Consider the following 19,459-nt stretch of genomic DNA (forward strand, 5'->3'; position numbering starts at 1 on the left):
ACTCATATAATTAATTTTTTATTATAATTTTTTTAACTTTATTAAACATTGATCAAAGAAAATAAACTATTACAACATATATATTTAACAGAGAAGACAACTAACAAGTCTTTTTTATGGGAAGAAACTGGCTGAATGGGTTGAATGATGTTATTATACTTTATTATTAATCAAGTTTTTAAAAATATTATTTGTCAAAAGATTTTGTTTAATAATTTTTATAAGTGTTTTTTTTATTTTTATCTACAATTCTTTATCAAGTTTAAAATTATTTGTTTCACTCTCTTCACTAATGTTTTACACAACTTTTTTTTTGTACATGGCTAAATTATCTCAAATAATTTGTTACCATCTTTTTCTTAATAGATATTACGTTCACTTTTTCTTGTGTATGTTTATTTCAAAATTTATTTTTTTGTGTATGCCCCACACGTCTATTTCAACATTATTATCTTTACTATTTCAACTTTATTTTTTATTTTCTATTTAAATTTCAACATTCACTATCATATAATATGATTGATTTTTATAACATTTTAATAAAACTTTCTTTTAAACTTATTAAGTACCTTTGATCACAAAAAAACTCTTGTAACATTTTTCCATTTAAACCATCTAACTTATATCTCATGTGTAATATTTCTATCAATTTTACCATCATTTGAAATAATTGTTTTCAAATATATAAACTTTTTCCCTAGTAGCATAATTTGATCTTACGATCTCATTTTCAAATTACTATCGATTAGCCTCTAATCAAAATTACAATGTATGTATTTTATTTTATTTTTACTCAGGTGAAAACCCTCGAATTTTAATGACCTCCTTCATAAAGTTTGGAGTTAATATATACTCTTGACTATGGAATAAGAATTATATCATCTAAAAAAAATACAATTAAATATTTTCTCTTGAATATCACCAGTTAATATATTTAAAATTAAATCAAATAGGTAAAGTTTATAGATGATGTAAGCTAATCCTTATAAGAAAGTCTTCCATCTTATTGTTAGATATTTAAGTTTTTAAACAAAGTTAATAGGTTTTAAGATTCTTGGTTAGGGTAAAATATGTTAAAACTCACTTATAAATGGGAGTAAAGGATACATTATCATTGTCTAAAAAATTAAAATTGATTTAACACTAAAATTATATAGGAGACACCTTTCAAAATTGAATTAATTAAAATTATAGAACTCATTCAGAAGACATATATATGAGACACCTTTTCTTTCCATGCATACTAATATTTATGAATTATGAATATAGTAATTTTTTTGATAAAATACTAATATTAATAATTTTTAACATTGATTTCCGGTTATTAATTATTAGTATTTAGGTTAAAAGTAATACGTATTGTCCTGCCTGCGTTTATTTGTGGAAAATTTTAATTCTAATGCTTAGAGTGTTTAGTAAAAAAAATTTCAATTAAAATTAAGGAATATTTTTATCTTTTAACTATTTACTTACGAGCATATGATATTTTAAACTTTAAAGTGGTACAATTTTTCTTTTTAATTTTTAAAAATAATATTGAACAAATTGTTGTTAAAAAACTTAACTTACTGTCAATTACTCAACAAATTACAAAAGAAGGACCTAAAAATTACAGAAACGAACCCATAAAATTATAAACAAGTATCTTAAAAAAAATAAATATCAATTAAGTATTTTAAAATATTGATTGGTCAAAATTATATTTTAATATTTTAATTGAATAAGAAATAATATTTATATCCTATTATTTATGTATAATTTAGGAGATTTAATTGACATTAATTTTTTATACGATATTTATGTATAATCTTATGAGTCATTTCTTGTAATTTTTGATATCACTTTTTATAATTTTAAAATTAATTAATAGTTAAAGTTAATTTTTTTAATGACAAGATGTTCAACACATTACTTTCAAAAATTCAAAAAAGAAATCATACTTCACGAAAATTTAAAATACCAAGTACTTTTGTGAGTAAATAGTAGAGTTGCAAAAATAAATGTTATAAATTCGAAGGCGTTGTAATTTTTCCAAAAACCGTATAAAGAGGATCACATGCCTGTAATTGGCATTTTCAAGAATTTGTTTGATGGTGGGGCGCCTATTAATCAGCTTCAGACATTGTTGCTTAAGGAGCTAAGACGATTTAATAAAGTTTGTTTTTCTCATGTTTATAGAGAAGGCAATCAATGTACAGATTAATTAATATAAGTTTAGTTTATAATTTTGATACTGTTTTTTTTTTTTTTAGAGATTGTTCCTGATAATTGTATGGAGATGTTACACAGGGATGCCTTGGGTGTTCGGTACTCGAGAGATGTAAAGTTGTAATTTGAATGTTTTGGACGTTTTGCCCCAATTTTTACCACGAGAGAGAGAGAGAGAGACAGAGAGAGAGAGAGAGGATCACGTGCCTTTTTAGATTTGGCCAGACAGTAGTATTAATAAAACAGGCACCACCACCTTCACCCTCCTCTACCTGACCATCACTCTCTTTCTCCTCCCATTAGAATTACTTAAATAATTCAAAAATTAAATTTAGAAAACCTGGCGTCAAACTCAGACTCTTAATATCTCAATTATCGACCATAGTTACCAAACATGTAAAAGGGAAAAGACAATTTTTTATCTCTCAACTTTTTCAAAATTACCGTTCAATATCTATATTTTGACTTGAAATAACTCAATTCTTTTATTATCTTAACTCAACAATTCAATCCTAATAAATTTTTAATTGAAATAATTAGATAATTATAATTTCTTGACTCAAAACAACTCAATTCCTATAATCCTTTCACTCTAAACTACAAAAACTAGGATATAAAGAACTGAACTAATAATTGAAAGAAAGTTCAAAGATTAAAACTTATACTTTATCTGTCTAAAAACTTCAAATCTGACGTCCTTCTAACATGTTAAATGTGAGTTCTTGTTCTTCATTTGCGTCATAGTTGTAATCTTGCACAAAGACTAAAAAATATATATATCTTCTGACCAGATTTAGACCCCTACATTCATGTGCATTCGGAAAAAGCTAGGGAAAGAAATAGATAAATGTGATTATGAATGATAGAACGTCTGAACAATCCCATTTTTCTGTGGAAGCAGACTATTTCCATGAACAGAAAGTATCTATTTTGCTCATCAAATGCTATGTATCTGTCCATCTAGCTAAGAGCAAAGAGTGGAACATAATGAAAGAAGAAAATCCTCAATGTTGTTATTTCATGCAACTTGGTTGCTGGCTATAAATGAAAGTAACAGATTACGCAAAATATACTTACGAGTAAGGGTCAAAGCTATAAACAACGCGGAACATTAAAATTGCTCATTCCAAATCAACTATCCCAAAGTTCGAAAGAAGGATCTTAACTTGGTCAACAAAGTCTGAACCTGTCGCATACTCTGTTAGCATCCCAACAGCAAAACCAAACATGGCCCATCTGCATCAACCAAATTCCCAATACACAGCCTAAATTAAACGAGTTGAAAAAATAGGTAGTGCTTGCATGAACTGCATTTATTCAACAGAGGACCAAAGAATGCCATCAAGGTGGTGCCAACAATGCTGCAAAACTAATGCTCCCTTTTGTCCCTCAATAAAATATCCAGTTGACCAACGAAGTCAGTTGAGCCTAAAGTTTTTTTTCTTTCCGAAATCTACCCCCTAAATGAATGTTTTATAATGATAAAATCATTTATCAGGGTCGTGGAAAAATCATTAAATAGGGGTACACATAGAGATATTTTATAAAAATCCTAGAATTTTGAACAAGGTATTATAAAAAGGGACAAGGGCTTAAAAAAATTGGGTACTATATTTAAGGATGGAGGGAGTACCAGGTTTTTGTGCATGTGTGGTGTAAAAAGAGGGTTTCTAACTTCCTATCTCGTTCAATTTTCTGGGGATCAGACGGATTCATACAACTAGCCGATTGAGACCATCTATATGTCCATCCAATCAATTGCATCCTATGAAGCAATGGAACTTTTGAAAAGGCAGCCATACCTGTGTCTCGTGAGCATCTAAGTCAGCAGAGAATTCTCCCTCAAAAGCTAATTGTTTAAATAAGAAAACCAGCTCACTTAATGTGAGACTATGTGCATCATAATTCATATACTACCTTGGTCTCCATCAGAGTCCAACTAGTATTGAACCCTCCACACCTGTGACAACACTACAAGACCTTAGGATTCAGATCGTCTACAATCAATATGGCTGATTGCAGATGATGGGTCATTCAATCTTAACTGTCCAGTTGATCCTACACCCATATTTTGCCATGTGGTGATGCAATTTTCAGATTCCTTCACTCAAAACTAACTCATCTCACTCTCCCATTCTAAAAAACTTGAGGTGAGGGGAAGTGTGATAACGTCATGCAAGTTACAAGGTAGATTTCCCTACTGCTGGCCTGAGAAAAATCATGCATGTTACTCTAACTTTGCAAGGAAGCAAAGCTTACAAAGTGGATTCCCCTGCTGCACGACATGACTATGATAGTGCTAAAAGAATAGGGTAATTCATCTGCCCCTTTATACAGTCACCCAAAACCAAAGAGTTTAGTGGTTTGATCCAGTTTTCTACATGGTCATCCTCCATTTAGTTGCACTAACTTGTCCTAATGTTTCTGGGAATGGATTCTCTAAAATTGAGATTCTGTGAATTTCATGAAAATTTCCTTTCAACATAGAGAAAATTCATGGATATTAAAAAAAAAATGCAGAAAATATGCAAAAAAGGAAGATTTCATGGAAATTTATGGATATCAACATCAGAGATTTGCTTGAAAGGTTTCCTATCTATATTTTTACATCTGATGTCCAATTGAAATTCCACTAGGTTGGATTCAACCAATTCTGTAGAGGGGTGACAAACAGAAATTCTAAATAAAGGCTAGAAAACTTGAAGATGGCCTTCGAGCATAGCTTTCAGTGAATTCTACAATTGTTTTAGAGGAACAAAATGTAGGGGAAAAGATGATAGTCTGAGGATAAATTTTAAGAATAACAGTTTATTATAATACGACAAGAGTAACAGAAATGAAAGGTGTAGTATAATCATACATCTTTATAAACATATCCATTTAATAACAACGAAGGAAAGGAACGGCAAGTGGCAATAAAAGAGACTTCGCTATAAACCAGGCAAGACAGTGACTAGAACACCAGAAAGTTTAGCAAAGATTTAACTTATGAGTCATCTTCATGGCCATCTACATTTTCGTGCTCCTAATCGTAAAGTATAAATTAAGCTAATCAAGTCCAAGGCTGCTATTGCCAATAGGATATATATCAAACAAGCAAATTCTTGTAGGAGAGAAAAGAAAATAATGCAGCGAATAATTAAGCCGTTATCCCATAAAACTTGCTCAAGTATTGTTGAAATTCAGTCAGGCTTAAATCCATCCGTAATCTGACGAATAGCCCATCATTCCAACATTCAATCAAACACCTAGCAGTCAAGCAGCTGTACCAACATAAAGAAAAGCTACAATTTCATTGTCTCCAAAAAGAAATGCCATACCTTCCGTTGTTGATTTCATTTTTCCCGACGAACCCAAAAGCGGGACCCTGATCTGCTTCTTCCAGCTTCTTCTGTTTGAAGTATTCCTGAAGCTCCTTCGCCTTCTGCCTCTGAAACTCTAACGTAACAACATTCTTATCGTCCGCAACGACAGCAGCCACATTCTGCTGAGGAGGAGGAGGCGCCACAGGCGACGGAGGCGACGGTGGAGACGGAGGGGTGGGTTTCAGGGGTTCCCTTAAAGGAGGAGACACCGGTCTTCTCAGAGGCCCTTCGGTCTGAGAATTCTTTATAGTGAAACTATAATACCTGGAGGAAGAGGAGGAGGAAAATCGAAGGGAATAGGATGGTGCAGAGGAAGAAGAAGAAGCAGTTGAGGGAGAAGAAGAAGGGATTTTGATGCATGGGATTGAAGATGCCACTGACATTTTCTTTGCCGGGTGGTGCTACCCAATTACCCACGGATTTTCTTTTTGTTTTTTAAGATTTAAATTTCGAAGCTTGATGCTTTGAGACTTTTCTTGAACCCGGTTTTGTTTGGATTTGTGGATTTGGAAGTCAAGTGGCTTATCATTATCAGAGAAGGCTTGTGTGGACAAGGCATGGCCAAGTTGCCACTGGAAAAAGTGGCTGTAGTTTAGTGGGCGATGGGGCGACCTCGGCCCCCATTCCCTTGAGTCCTTGACTAAATTACGAGTGTCGTTTGTCAATTTTTTCTTGCCAACAATGTCATCTACCTTACAATAAAGGTGCAAATTTAGGCAAATTATTTGAACACTAGATAACCTATACTAAATGCAGCATTCAGTATTCTCCATCTAATCTGAACAAACTTTTGTTTATTTTTTTAGAGCCTATCCTCCTTCTAATTTTCAAGCACTTTCTAACTACCTTTGCTGTCATCAGCAACATTTCTTTTCTCCTCTCTAACCACCCTTCTAACTTTGTAAATATGTATGTACATCATCCACTGCAACATCCAATTTTTAATCCTCAGCTAATTAGGAAGATAAATAAATTTAATTATGTTAAATGGTGTTAGAGGATGGCTAGAGAGGGCTAAAGTGTGTTAATGCAAGTGGTTGCAGCTTGAAGATCAAGTCTAAAATGAAATTAAGGCATATAGGCTTCAAATGGAGAAGAAAATTCAAGGGTCCTCTTCCTATACTATACATCGTGACATGTGTTGAGCAAGCTACATCTCATTACATAATGAGAAGAAGTCTCTTTCTATACCATCCGCCATGACGCACGGCCTCTTTTCTATACAAATAAGTTTCGCATTAGGCCAAAAAAATAGAGGAAAAGTAGAGAGAAAATGAGGGAGAAGGAAAAAGCTTGGGTTCTACTAAGGCATGACATTGTGAAGAAAAAGAGACAGCATGAAGCTCTCAATCATTAAAGCAAGTGTTTCCTGTCCTTCCTCTTCCTCTCTACAGTTTGCAGTATAAAGTTGATTTTTGATCTATATAGGTAATTAGTCCGAATCTATTAACTCAAATGAAGTTATTGAGAGCTAATTGAGGTATTTAAACATAGAATTTATGGGTTTAGACATCAATGATGGTTGTGAGTCATTAATGTTCAAAAATGAGCAATCAGTAGGAGTTATTGAAATGGTTGGAAGCCATTAATGGTGAGTTGAGCACTTAATAAATCTAATGAGAGCTAAAGAGAGTTAATACACTTAAAGGGTAAGCCTAAAGAAATAAGGACTTTAGATATTTTAGAGATTGAAGAAAAAAGTTAAATGTGTGAATATTGATGTTGATGATTATATGTTTGGTTAATTATAGATTAGTCGCCCCATGCATTATATTTGGCTTGAAAACCGAGCTTTGAAAGCATTTATTAAAAGAGAAAACCTTTAACCTTTTAAAGATTTGAGATAACTGAAGGAATTTTTTGTGTATAATTATTTATTAATTGATTTATATTCTCAAAAATAAAAGAATTGATTTAAATAATTGAATTTGTGATAATAATGTATGCCTTAAATCATGTGAAGTTTTATTAAACCAGATTTAGTTATAATTGTAAGTTGAACTTGGAAGGTTTTCATATTAAAATTTTGTGCTAAATTGAGAAGTTGATATGATGATTATGTGATGTAGAGAATGTGTACCATAAGTGATATTATGATTATGTAGTGTAAAGAAATGTGTGTTTGAGTTTTGAACAAAAGGAGAGCTCACAAGGGATTAGTTTATTATTATAACCTAATGTGTTAATTGAATTGTAAATTTGTGAAATGTGTGAACATCACAAATTATATGATCGTTTAGCGGGAGTTCACCTAAGGAGAGGAGTAGATAAATTCATATGATATTGTATGGCCACTTTTTGATGCATGAAGGCTAGTATTGTCTTACTATTTGTTGAGGGATTGTCTCATAATTTTTTGAGAGACTTGAACCTAGCTATCTTCACCTATATGTTGAGGAGACTAGTTTAGAGTTTATAACACCTTAGGAATTTGAAAATGGAAAAAGCCATAATTTGAGAGTGAGTGTGGTGATTTTTGGCCAGGTCACTTCTCATAATTAGTGAGCTTAGATAGTCTAATCATACAGACGAAGTCCTAATTAGTATTATATCTCACGGTTTCAATTGAAGAAAATAAGGAAAATATAATGAGGGTTTGATCATGCATATTTTTATCTGACGTATTACATGATTGCTAAGTTTGTGGTGAGTTGTGATAGCTAATTCTGCCATTGTCATATGGTTTTTAGTATTGTGGTAAAATGTCTTGTGATTTGATTTATGGAAAAATGAGCATATGATAAATTATGAAATCATGATATTTTTATGTGTGATCACATATATTTGAGTATTCAACTCTAATCCATATGTTTTGTCAATTAATATATAATTGAATAGGATAGACGTACATTGATTATTGTGTGATTATACTCACCCTCTCTCTTTCAATATTTTATAGGTTATAACTCGAGTACAGAAAGGGAAAAAATTTCAGAGGTTTAGGAATTCCTATATTCCTAATGTAATCCCTCTTATACCTGTTTATTTAGTATAATTAGATAGGATATTACTAATTAGGATATGTACTTTGTTACACTTGCACTATGCGTTTATTTATGATTAGATGGTTATATTTAAAACCCTGAGGTTGTTGTAAAAGTGGTTGAATGATTTTGATAGAAAACACTAGTGCAAGTGTAGGGAATATTGTCATATTGTTGTATTGAAGGTTAAATGAATTGTGTAATGCTAAACCCCCTTCTGTTTTTTATATTTAAGGGGTTTAAGAATGAAAATAATTTTTTATTATAATTCTATAAAAGTGGTGTGTTGCCCAGGAAGTTCCTAGTATATTGTGTGTGGTTTACTAAATATGAAAATTTGGATTTATTTTTATAAAATTACAAACTAATCTAATTGAATTGGTTAAATGATTGTTTTTGAGTTTTGTGTTAATTGTGAATTAGCAAGGGGCAACCTTACATCCACCTTACATCCACAATTTTTACATGCTATATGTATGATATTGTGTTTGTGTATGAGGTCCATTGAAGGATCTTTAGATCTGCAGAGAGAAACAGTGAAGAAGATGCCAAGTAATGGCTCGGCGGAAAAGTCTTTCAGAATTAAGGAGGACGGAGGGTTCTTCTCAAGGCTTATGAGTCAAAACCATGAACTCCTAAGCATTCTCTAAGCAAGACCCCCTTCTTCTATTAACTTATCTTTAACAATACTGTCACTCTCTTTCTTACCCGTCTCCCGTTTTCATTCCTCATACAAAGTAGCAAGGAGGTATCCTCCTTTGACTCCAACCCGTGCCCTAAACAGAACACTGCTAACACCTGGAGATGCTATCCCCATCATGGAAGGTGTAGATGGTCGACTCAGTGGGAAAAGAGCAAGGTGACATGGAGCACTTGTTGTGCAGAGAATGTTGAAGAGGATGAGACTCAAGTGAGTGAAGATGTCATCTCCCTCCCTCTCATCTCTCACCTTCTCGATCTCTATCATCAATGAGTGTGGATCTATGTTAAAAAAATAAAGGGATAATTATATTAAAATTTTACATAAAAGAATTAATTACTGTAAGGTTTATTGACAAGTTGTCAATGCAGTTTAGTTTAGTTGCCAATAATCCTTGTAGTAATTAATTCTCTCATGTGGGACCTAAGTGTAATTCTCTCAAAAATAAATGGATATTTGTTTAGATTAAACAGAGCATGTTGCATGCTCGATATCAAATAATTAATAATTTATTTTATATCATAAATTATCTAGCACCATTCAAAAAATAATTTATAATTGAATTTGTACCTTTTCCTATATATATATATATATATATATATTAACTTAGCTAGCTTGAGGCATTGATTTTTTTTTTTTTAATTTTGTTCTCAAAACGTTCACATAGCATGTTACAATTTTAAGACAATCACTCCCGAAATATACTATAAAAAAACCTTTGCCTAAAATTTAATATCTTTTTGCGTTGGACTAATTCAAATTAGTTTTTAAGTAATAGTTAAAATAGTTTTTACTACAAAAAAATATTTGAAGTCAAACTCATGTCAAAACTGAACGGTTATATTGAGCAAATTTGCCAGGGACCTTATGTATAATGCGTTTATTTTGATTAAAGCATCATTTATATCATTGGCAAAAAAAAAATGTTATATATATGGTAAATTTTTATATATTTATATAAAATAATTATCAAGTCTAAATTTGAAAATAATTTGTCTAATTATAAAATTTATTTATTTTTAAATACGGCAATTAGTTTTCAAAAATCACATTAAATTTTGACTAATTCATGTCGAGTCAAATTGAATCATGTGGATTTGTAATTCTTATGTCTTTAAAAAAATAATAATAAATCATAGTAATTACAAGTGTAATAATAAAAAATATTTCTCATGTTCCAAATGAACATCAATCTCCTCACAAGTAGCAAGCGAAATAATTCCGCTCACAATTTCATTTGAAATTTGAATCAGAGGGTAGAAGCTGCAATTTCTCCCTTTTTTTCTGCATTGAGGTAAGGCAACAGTTGTATGAGACATGACAGCCAAAGACCCCAAATTTTAATTTAATAACAATTAGATCCTAATAATTTTTACCGAAAAATGAATTGCAAATATGAAAATCCTAGTAATGAATCACCAAAAATGAAATACCGAATTGGCAACTAAGATCCCATATTTCTAACTAAAATAAATCAATATTAACACCTTATTTTTATAACAATTTTTTTAAAGCCTAACTCTCATTAAATTGATTTTTCGACTCTTATCTATCATCACATCCTCTAGTTACTTCCATAAGTGTATTATGAACATCACCCCTGTATCATCTTTCTTCTAGATGTGGATGATAACATATAACATTTGGGAACATAAAATGGCATAAATGTAATGAATCAAAAGATAATGTAATCAGTAATCACACAAGAAATATACAGTAAACTGATTGAGATGAGAAGCAGAGGAACAAAATTGAAGGCCGCGGCAAGCATTTGTAGACACAGATGATCACTTAGGCAGATATTACTTTAAATTCAATCCCATGTCCGTCTCCACTGCACTGTAAAATTATTGCTCCATTCTCCTCAAGCTAAATGATGTCATGAAGTAGCACTGATTCCTTGGACGCCTCCCAAATAAGTCCCAATCATCTTTTGGTGGAAATTCAATTTTACATAATCGCACACGAACAAGTTCTGTCGTTCCCATTGTCAAATTCATCATCTGATCCATCCACTTCACTGCAGTTGAATGACACTTTCCTTTTCAGCTTATAATCAATTACACATGGGTTATCGGAAATATTAACTATGCAGCAAAGCTGCCCGATCCCTTTGAATGTTTAATAGAAACATTCTAAAAGATTTAGAGCTAATAAACCAAGGATGCAACTAATTATATTTCAATGTTAAACCTGCCCTAAGATGCTTCCAAGTAAAAGATCTATTACATATCAGCAACAAGGCATTGTTACTAGCACATAAATAGTGGGAACTAGTCGACCAACAAAAGTAAAGGGGCTGATAATATAAACTATACAGGGTTTAGAAACAACTAAAAACCTAAAGATGTGGTGCACATCTATGCAGACATTGAACTTGCAAAATATCTAACAAGAGTGGGACATCATGAAGCCATTTTTTATGGAGAACAGCAAGGAAATTAAGGTGAAACCACAAATAGAACATCACAGAGAAACCTCATTGCAGCAGCAATTAGCTAAGAACCATAGAAAAGCAAAAGAAAACAAACCTAATACCCCATAAATGCAGCAATATCAGCATTGTATCCTAAAATATTCTATTATTTATGTCAAACTAAAGACATATAAAACTTCAAGACAGGCATGTCTTATTAAACATTCCTTTCTTAAGCCTTCCAGAACTAAAATGGCTATGCAAAAATTGCTCCCAATTTGCAAGATGGAGTCAAAGCCTATCAAGTTCCAACCCTACCAAGAAAGAATACAGAGCTTTGAGCTCTGCCCCTATTCCATGATCCAAAAGGAAAAAGATACAAATGGTCAATTGCATGATTGGATTTTATTATTGCTAAGATAGTTTAGAATGTAAATCGAACCTTGACGAGATACAACTATAGGAGTATAGCATATGGAAGGTAAGAACAAAATAATATAAACCACGTAACTGAACAGGAAAGAGTTTTGTTAGACTCTCAGCCTACAACAAATGCATAATATTAATCATATTGACTAAAACAATCCAAATTTAAGACCACTTGACTTGGAAGAGACCTTACATTTTCCAGAGAATCCATGAAATGATTCATTTATCCCAATTCAATTGAAATTACAAAAAAATAATAATAAAACTTGAGTATAAAAACCACGGTAATTCAAAGTATGATTCCTTCAACCCAAGATAGTATGGGATGTTCAAGCCTCTCATCGAGTAGCATGAACTGCTGAATAAGGTAAGTAAGGCAGTTCTTCAATCTCAACATCTAACTTTTAGAGATTCCCCGCCCAGTTTGAATGCTTATCATAATAGCACCAAGCCCAAAAGAGAGAAGTTGAATCAATTATTATGTCCTCCTTATATTAGCTGATCTCCCTACCCAAACCACTAACAAAACAATTATTACCATCAACACTATCTCCTCCCACTTCACTTTTGTTTGCTATCAAACTTGATTCAAGAACTTTATCAACACTATTGGCATTGAAAAATTTCAGAATCAATATGAGAAGGTTCAATCCAAAATCTGGTAGTTCAAGCACAACCACAATTCAAAAGGCACGGATAGGTAGAATCTCAAGCATCAATAGATACATATTTTCTTCTTTATACAATATATACATTCAATGATATAATTAAACTAATTACTTTAATTCAAATAGACAACTTTGGTATACTGCTTTTTTCCAAACTAACTTCGAAATTATAAAGCTTTCCAGAGCTTAAAATCCCTATGAAGAGCTAAAACGGGAAAGGCTGTGGAAGAGAACCCACATGTGCACCTACTTTATCCAAAATTCACACTTCATGCACAAATAAAATCTTTAAGCCAAAGTTCAAAGAGCTTCCTACATCATTTGTTTAATTATTGTTGGACATTTGAATCAGCTAGGGAAAAAAATAAAAGGGAAAGCAAAAAGGTTATCAAGGCATGGATTATACATTGGATGTCAATCATAAAAATAAAACATCATGATTTTAAATGATTAAATCTGTAAAAACATGTCTTTCAACATTTCATGACTAAACAAAGAAAGAAAAGTTCAGATAGCAAAAACTAGCTAATTGCACTTAGTACAGATAATTCATTCACATAAATATTCTTGGCTAAAACATTTCATAGAAAACAAAATATTCCAATACCTTGGTTCAAATTCTCGTATCTCAATGAGCTCGTTACCACAGGCATCTGTCCACTGCACCTTCCTTCGCTGTACTTGAACAGAAAAATCACTCGCCTCACCGCCTGATGTTCCATGCTCATTAGCAACTTCAATGGGAGCTGGCTTATTATCTTGTGGCCTTTTTAGGTTACTTTTAAGTGCTATCTTTCTCATAGCATTGCTATTATCAAGATGAGCAGATTGATCTTTGTCCGAAACCAATGACCCTGGTGAGACATCATGGTGTTGGGCAGGGCCCACTTTAAGAGGAGATGGCGTTTCAAGCGCCGCGGAAGCGCGACCAAAGCAAACAAAGGAAGCGCAACCGCGGGAAAGACAGTTCTTTGTTGAAGCCAGCTGGAGCTCAGGGTCTGATTCTTGGTCTACCAACTGGTACTGGCTCCACGGCGAAACTCTCATGGGTTTGTCCTCACTCCTCTGACCCAAGAGAAGAAGGGTCAGGCCCTTACTATATCCTGAAGCTGAAGAAGAGAAGAATCCTCCTCCTTCTACTGCCAATAACATCAGTGCTGCTCATCGGCAGTTCAGCAAACCAGCATGAGATTTCTAAATGTGGCTCCGTTTGCTTTTTCAAACCAAAGCTGAAGCCTTTCAAGCAAAAAGAAAGTATTGTATAAGGATAGAATGAGTTTAGTGCAGAACAAAAGCACATCTCACAGTGAAGACATATCTCACAGTATAGATAGAGTTAGAACATAAAACAAGGCCGAATACCCAGTCTAAAACCATTTAAAGGCAGCATCCGTATCTGTAATTCCAAAAACGTGTTAAAAGTGTTGCATAAAAGCTCAATAGCAATGAACTCAGAAAGGAAGTGATTTTTTCCTTCTACTCAAAAAAGCATAATCAAAAGTCAGAATTTTGCGCATTAGTCATAACGAATCTTTGATGTGCCAAAACCAAAACTTTGAGAACAAATTCTTGACTAAAAAAAATAAAATAAATAACAACTCGTCGAATCAATTCTCCTAATAACTTCAATGTATGGAGTTTTTCTAAATATTTCAGTATGGACAGCATAAGTTGACAATAAATTTTAACAAAAAATAAAAGTAAAGCAACAGTTTACTCAAGAAAAGAAGAAAAATCTCAATCAATTCCTATTGATTCACTAGAGCAAAAGATGAATCCCTGTTGATTTACCGACAAAAGAAAAGAGAGTCTATTAAGTATATCACAGTAGGATCGCTTTAAAGGAAGGCAGAAGAAGAAAAGATCCGTACTTCGACGCAGCCATGCCTAAAACAAATGTTAGCATGCAGTCCCTCCCAATTTACTGAAGCACAGCACCCAGAACAAACATCGGCGGAGACTTGCTGTACTTTCTAATGCAAAACAAAACTAACGAAAGCGCCAACAAATGAAATCCCTGAATTAGCTTATTTTAGACCTGACGACGACTTGGAGTTGGACTAATTCTTTGAAATAGACTTTATTTATTTATTTATTTATTTTATGTGGCTTACTCCGCTGACCTTCACACCCAATCAAATTAAACCAGTAAAGAAGGACACCAAGCGCCAGTTTCCTTCACTTTCTCGGGAAACGGATAGAGAAACTAGATCAAGGAAGAACCGAATTGGCCGTACCGAATTGTATTGGAGAGATCAAGGAGCAGGGTCACCGGCCGGGTGGCGCGTGGAATCGGAAGGGCTTAGCAGGAGAATCTCCGATCGCCACATGGAATAAAGAATCGGCGAGTAATTCAATTGAAAGGAGGAATGAAAGGAAAAATTAAGAATGGGGCTGGTTGGAATTATTTTAAAGGAGGATAGGGATATTGACCCAAGGCGCATGATAGCGATGGGCCCCATTTTTTTTAATGGGCAAATTCCTTTCTTCTTTTATGAGACATACTGTACCTTGTGTGCGACTGTATTACTTTATGACTTTATGGAGAATTGGAGATACTCGTACATATTCTCAGGCATTTAAAATCTAATTAAAATATTCTAAATTTAATAATCAGTGCATGGTGCACAATTTAAAAGAAAAAAGATTGCAAGTAAATTAAGAAGCCTGCGAATTTTGTTAATGAAATAACATAGGAAAATGACATAAAAATGTTTTAAAAATATGCAAATGACAGTCAAGTTCTAAAAAATGTTATAATTTTTTTCAAATTTCTAAAGACTTTTTTGACTTAATATTTTTTTATGAAATAACCAAAATACTTTTAATTTAAAATAAAAAAATAACAGTCCTAACTCTAAAAAAATAGATATCAGTGACTATTTTAATTTAAATAATAGCTACTTTTTTCTTTGATAATAACTAAAAACAACATAAGCAATTATAGCTTCCCCTATGAAAATGTTTTATTATTTAAAATTAAAATGTTGTAAATATTAATGATTACTTTAATTTAAATAATAATTATTTTGCTTCTAGCAATGATAAGAATGCAATAATCAAATTATAACTTTTCCTATATAATTTTTCAATTCAGTGAAGTTCAAGTGTTATAAATATCCGTAATTACTTTAATTCAAGTAATATTGACTATTTTTCTTCTAACAGTGACTAAAACAGAAAAAACAACTATAATTTTTCCTTTATTTTTTTATTTTAAACTAAAGATATTTTAGAAATTTTACCAGAAATCATTAATGTTAAAAAAAATCCCATAGATTTGAGAAGAATTATAACATGTCAAAAAATATCATTGTCATTTACAATTTTAAATTTTTTTTATCATTTTCCTAATAATATATGTATGGATTACTTAAATGGAAAAGGAAAAAATAACGGTAACTAAAAGAGAAAATAGTAAAAGGTGACACAAAAAAGGATCATAGGTTTTGAGTACAGCAGAAGGACTAGTTACTTGCAATATAATAAATAAATATCCAAATTTTTGTTCAAAAAAATGTCTGCATTTAATGTTTGAATATGATGCAAGCAAGATTATCTTTAATAAAAAGATACATTTAAATCATAATACAAAAAAGTTAAAAATGAAGGTATTTTGAGGAGAAAAATTTAAACGTACATAACATGGTTATGCCTTTTTTGGTAGGAATTTCATGAACGCAGGAGAGGCGAACTAAATTTTTTGGTACAATTCTCAATTATTCAAATTAAAATTTTTATCTGAACTATTCAAGTCAAATTTTAACAAATTAAATTTATTTATTTGTTAAGTATTAAAATAATACTTTTATAATATTTATTTATTATTATTATAATAATTTTGTGATTTAAAACAATAAAAGAAAAAAATAACACTACAAGTGCAAATGCAGTGTTAATTGGTGCTGCCACTGAATTCGAGTTGAATGAGTGGCATGTGATGTAATGGGCTGCAGGAATGTGTGATGAGCAACCATCTATCATCGCACGACTCATAAGCGACGATGACATTGGAGAGTGTAGGATGGTTAGGGGAGGGGGGGCGAGAACCATTCGCAAATATGCGACGCGTCGGGGACCTTGGATCCACTAACATTGACGATGTACGAGGCATTCTTGCAAGGAGGCTGTAGCTCCAACGGGGATTTCCATGGGGCCATCATTTTCTGATTCATTGCTCCAAACGACAATGTGACAAAGGAGATAACACCTATATACGGAGATAAGGGACGCTGCAGCAACATAGCCAGTGGAGGCTGACTAGGTTTAGTGGTGCTCTCCAATTGCCAAGTGGGGAAGCCTTGGTAGATGTAATCATGTCTGTGATTATATCCTATCATTTACCTGCTGATACTTAATTCTGCAGTTTCATAGAACTTATGCTCTCCGTACGTTGGTGGGCTTTATAGACTGCCAGGAAGGTGGGATTCGAGGCGGTGAAGCAGAAGGATCTGGCGAAGCCGTCGGTAAAAGCATGGTGGTTGAGGTTGAAGATTGGGAGAAAGAAGAGGCAGAGAGAGAGGGGGAGAGAGAGAGAGAGAGACAAACACAGGGAACAGTTTTCCTGCTGGTCCATCCAAATTTTTGGACGATGCAAATTTAAAATATTAACTTATATTAGTTTATTAAAATAAAAATTTTGTAAAAATTATAAAATTATAAAATAATTTTTATAAATTTTTATTTTAAATTTAATCTAAATTTAATTTAAAAAATTTAATTTAATATTAAATTTTTTATAATTAAAATATATTGATTATTTATATATACTCTGTATAGTTCAGATATAACATTTAAATTGTATATAGTACATCTAAAAATTTAAAATATTTAATTATAAAAAATTAATATTAAATTAGATCATTTAAATTAAATATAGATCATATTAAAAATTAAAATTTATTTAAATTATTTTATTATTTTATTATTTTTATAAATTTTATTTTAATAAATTAATATAAATAATATTTCCTCTGTTTCAAATTATAAGGTATTTTTAAAAAAATTTATCTTAAAATATAAGACATTTTAAGTAGATTAAAATTTTATTAATTGCACCAATTTTAATATTATCCTTTCTCTTTTTATAATTAATTTTTATTGCTTCTCTTTTTAATATATTAAATTATGGGTATTTTAAAAAGTTTATATTTTTATTTTTTAAAAAATAAAATTATTAAATATATTTAATAATTTTATTAATAAAATTTATTAATATATAAAATTAATTTAAAAATATTTTATAATTTAAAATGAAAGGAGTAGATGGAGATCTCATTTCAAGGACATCTAAAGGATGAGCAGGGCGTTCCCGACTAAGGGTATTCATAGGTTCGGTTTGGTTTGGTTTTGGACAAAAACCAAACCGAACCGAACCATTCGGTTTACTAATAATTGAGACCTGATCGATTTTTATAAAGTTCGGTTTGGTTCGGTTTTATTTTCGGTTTGGTTCGGTTTGGTTAAGGTCTTGATCAAGTTTTAATGCACTTATTTAATTTTTTTTCCTTTTCTCCATCTTCATAATGGTGCTATGTACTAAAATTAAATTTAATTCTTTTTGACTCCTTTTTTTTCATAAATAGAGGTATAAAAATATAATAAAATTTTAATGTGATAACAATAATTAATCATAAAAATTAATATAAGTTTTTAATATTAAAATTATTTAATATTATGTATTTTCATTAAAATCCTTTGAAAATGTTTATCTATGTATTTATATTTTAATAAATAATGAAAAATTTATTATACAAAATTCAAAACAAAATGTTTCTTGTAGATAAATTGAATGCTGAGGCTTTTAGGTTGTAAATAATTAAAGATGATCATAGCATGATTATTATAATTACTTAATATTATGCATCTTCATTCAAGTATTTTAAAAATGTTTATTTATTACTATAAAAAATTCAAAACAAAATGCTTCTTGTAGATAAATGGTTATATATTTTATAAATAAATAAATAAATTTTTTTTAATCAAGTTTGGTTCGGTTTGGTTCGGTTTCTAGTACTCAAAACCGAACTTGAACCGAACCAATCGGTTTTTATATCATAAAAACCGAAGCAGACCTGATTGTTGTTCGGTTTTGATCGGTTTTTATCGGTTTGGATTGGTTTGGATCGGTGCTTTCGGTTTGGATCGGTTTTGAACACCCTTATTCCTGACAAATACACTGGGGAAGAGAGATAGCCAAGGCAAAAGAGGATGGCTCCCGCCAAGTGTAAACCGACGAACGTGAATTTAGAATTATAGATGGGGCAAGATTACTTTTAATTTAATTAATTATGATTCAAAATATATGATATATCATTTATGAGTCTGAGATGTAAATTGTTCCTAAACATATAGTTTAAAATTTAAATTATATATTAACTCATTTTAATAAATCACAGTTTTTTTTTGTAAACATGAGAAGTAAGTTCCATCAATAAAATATCACTTTCAAGATATTGAAAGTAATGGATGTATATCTCCCAACTAAATTATTATGTTATTTGTTCATAAATTATAACATTGTTTCTTAATGGTGATGGCATGACTTATTTATTTAATATTATGTAATATACAAAAATCATAACAGTTAAATATATATAAAAAATCAATCTTTGTTTTTGTTAAAAAAGAATTCTATTTTATTAATATAAGAAAGAGGCTGATCTCTTAAACATGATGTTAAATGCAAG

General features: G+C 31.3%; 2 protein-coding genes across 5 annotated transcripts; both read right to left on the reverse strand.

Moving 5' to 3' along the window:
• Positions 1 to 3,040: 3,040 nt before the first annotated feature.
• Positions 3,041 to 6,057, reverse strand: LOC129292618 (light-harvesting complex-like protein OHP2, chloroplastic). The gene is made up of 2 exons (XM_054930198.1): positions 5,529 to 6,057; positions 3,041 to 3,444 (listed from the first exon to the last, which is right to left on the reverse strand). The coding sequence occupies exons 1-2, from the start codon at positions 5,954 to 5,956 to the stop codon at positions 3,330 to 3,332; spliced, it is 543 nt and encodes a 180-aa protein (XP_054786173.1). The 5' UTR covers positions 5,957 to 6,057; the 3' UTR covers positions 3,041 to 3,329.
• A 4,842-nt stretch (positions 6,058 to 10,899) lies between these two features.
• LOC129292543 (uncharacterized) lies at positions 10,900 to 15,147 on the reverse strand. 4 transcript variants are annotated; one of them, XM_054930104.1, is made up of 4 exons: positions 15,008 to 15,131; positions 14,094 to 14,166; positions 13,378 to 14,006; positions 10,900 to 11,277 (listed from the first exon to the last, which is right to left on the reverse strand). In XM_054930104.1, the coding sequence occupies exons 3-4, from the start codon at positions 13,920 to 13,922 to the stop codon at positions 11,208 to 11,210; spliced, it is 615 nt and encodes a 204-aa protein (XP_054786079.1). In that variant the 5' UTR covers positions 13,923 to 14,006; positions 14,094 to 14,166; positions 15,008 to 15,131; the 3' UTR covers positions 10,900 to 11,207. The 4 variants fall into 4 exon arrangements, with proteins under 4 accessions (XP_054786079.1, XP_054786078.1, XP_054786081.1 ...); XM_054930103.1 differs by lacking the exon at positions 14,094 to 14,166 and having other exon boundaries at positions 15,008 to 15,147; XM_054930106.1 differs by lacking the exon at positions 14,094 to 14,166 and having other exon boundaries at positions 13,378 to 13,999; positions 15,008 to 15,130.
• Positions 15,148 to 19,459: the final 4,312 nt, after the last annotated feature.

Source organism: Prosopis cineraria, unplaced genomic scaffold (genome assembly GCF_029017545.1).
Source record: "Prosopis cineraria cultivar Desert tree isolate PC_DT_omini unplaced genomic scaffold, ASM2901754v1 PC14, whole genome shotgun sequence".
Lineage (NCBI taxonomy): Eukaryota > Viridiplantae > Streptophyta > Magnoliopsida > Fabales > Fabaceae > Prosopis > Prosopis cineraria.

Excerpts from the sequence above, each read along its gene's own strand:
- LOC129292543 (XM_054930103.1), bottom strand. The coding sequence starts at position 13,922 with ATGTTATTGGCAGTAGAAGGAGGAGGATTCTTCTCTTCTTCAGCTTCA. Across the intron at positions 11,278-13,377 it reads ATACGAGAATTTGAACCAAG|TGAAGTGGATGGATCAGATG; the intron begins GTATTGGAATAT and ends ATTCAACTGCAG.
- LOC129292618 (XM_054930198.1), bottom strand. The coding sequence starts at position 5,956 with ATGTCAGTGGCATCTTCAATCCCATGCATCAAAATCCCTTCTTCTTCT. Across the intron at positions 3,445-5,528 it reads AATGAAATCAACAACGGAAG|ATGGGCCATGTTTGGTTTTG; the intron begins GTATGGCATTTC and ends TGGTTGATGCAG.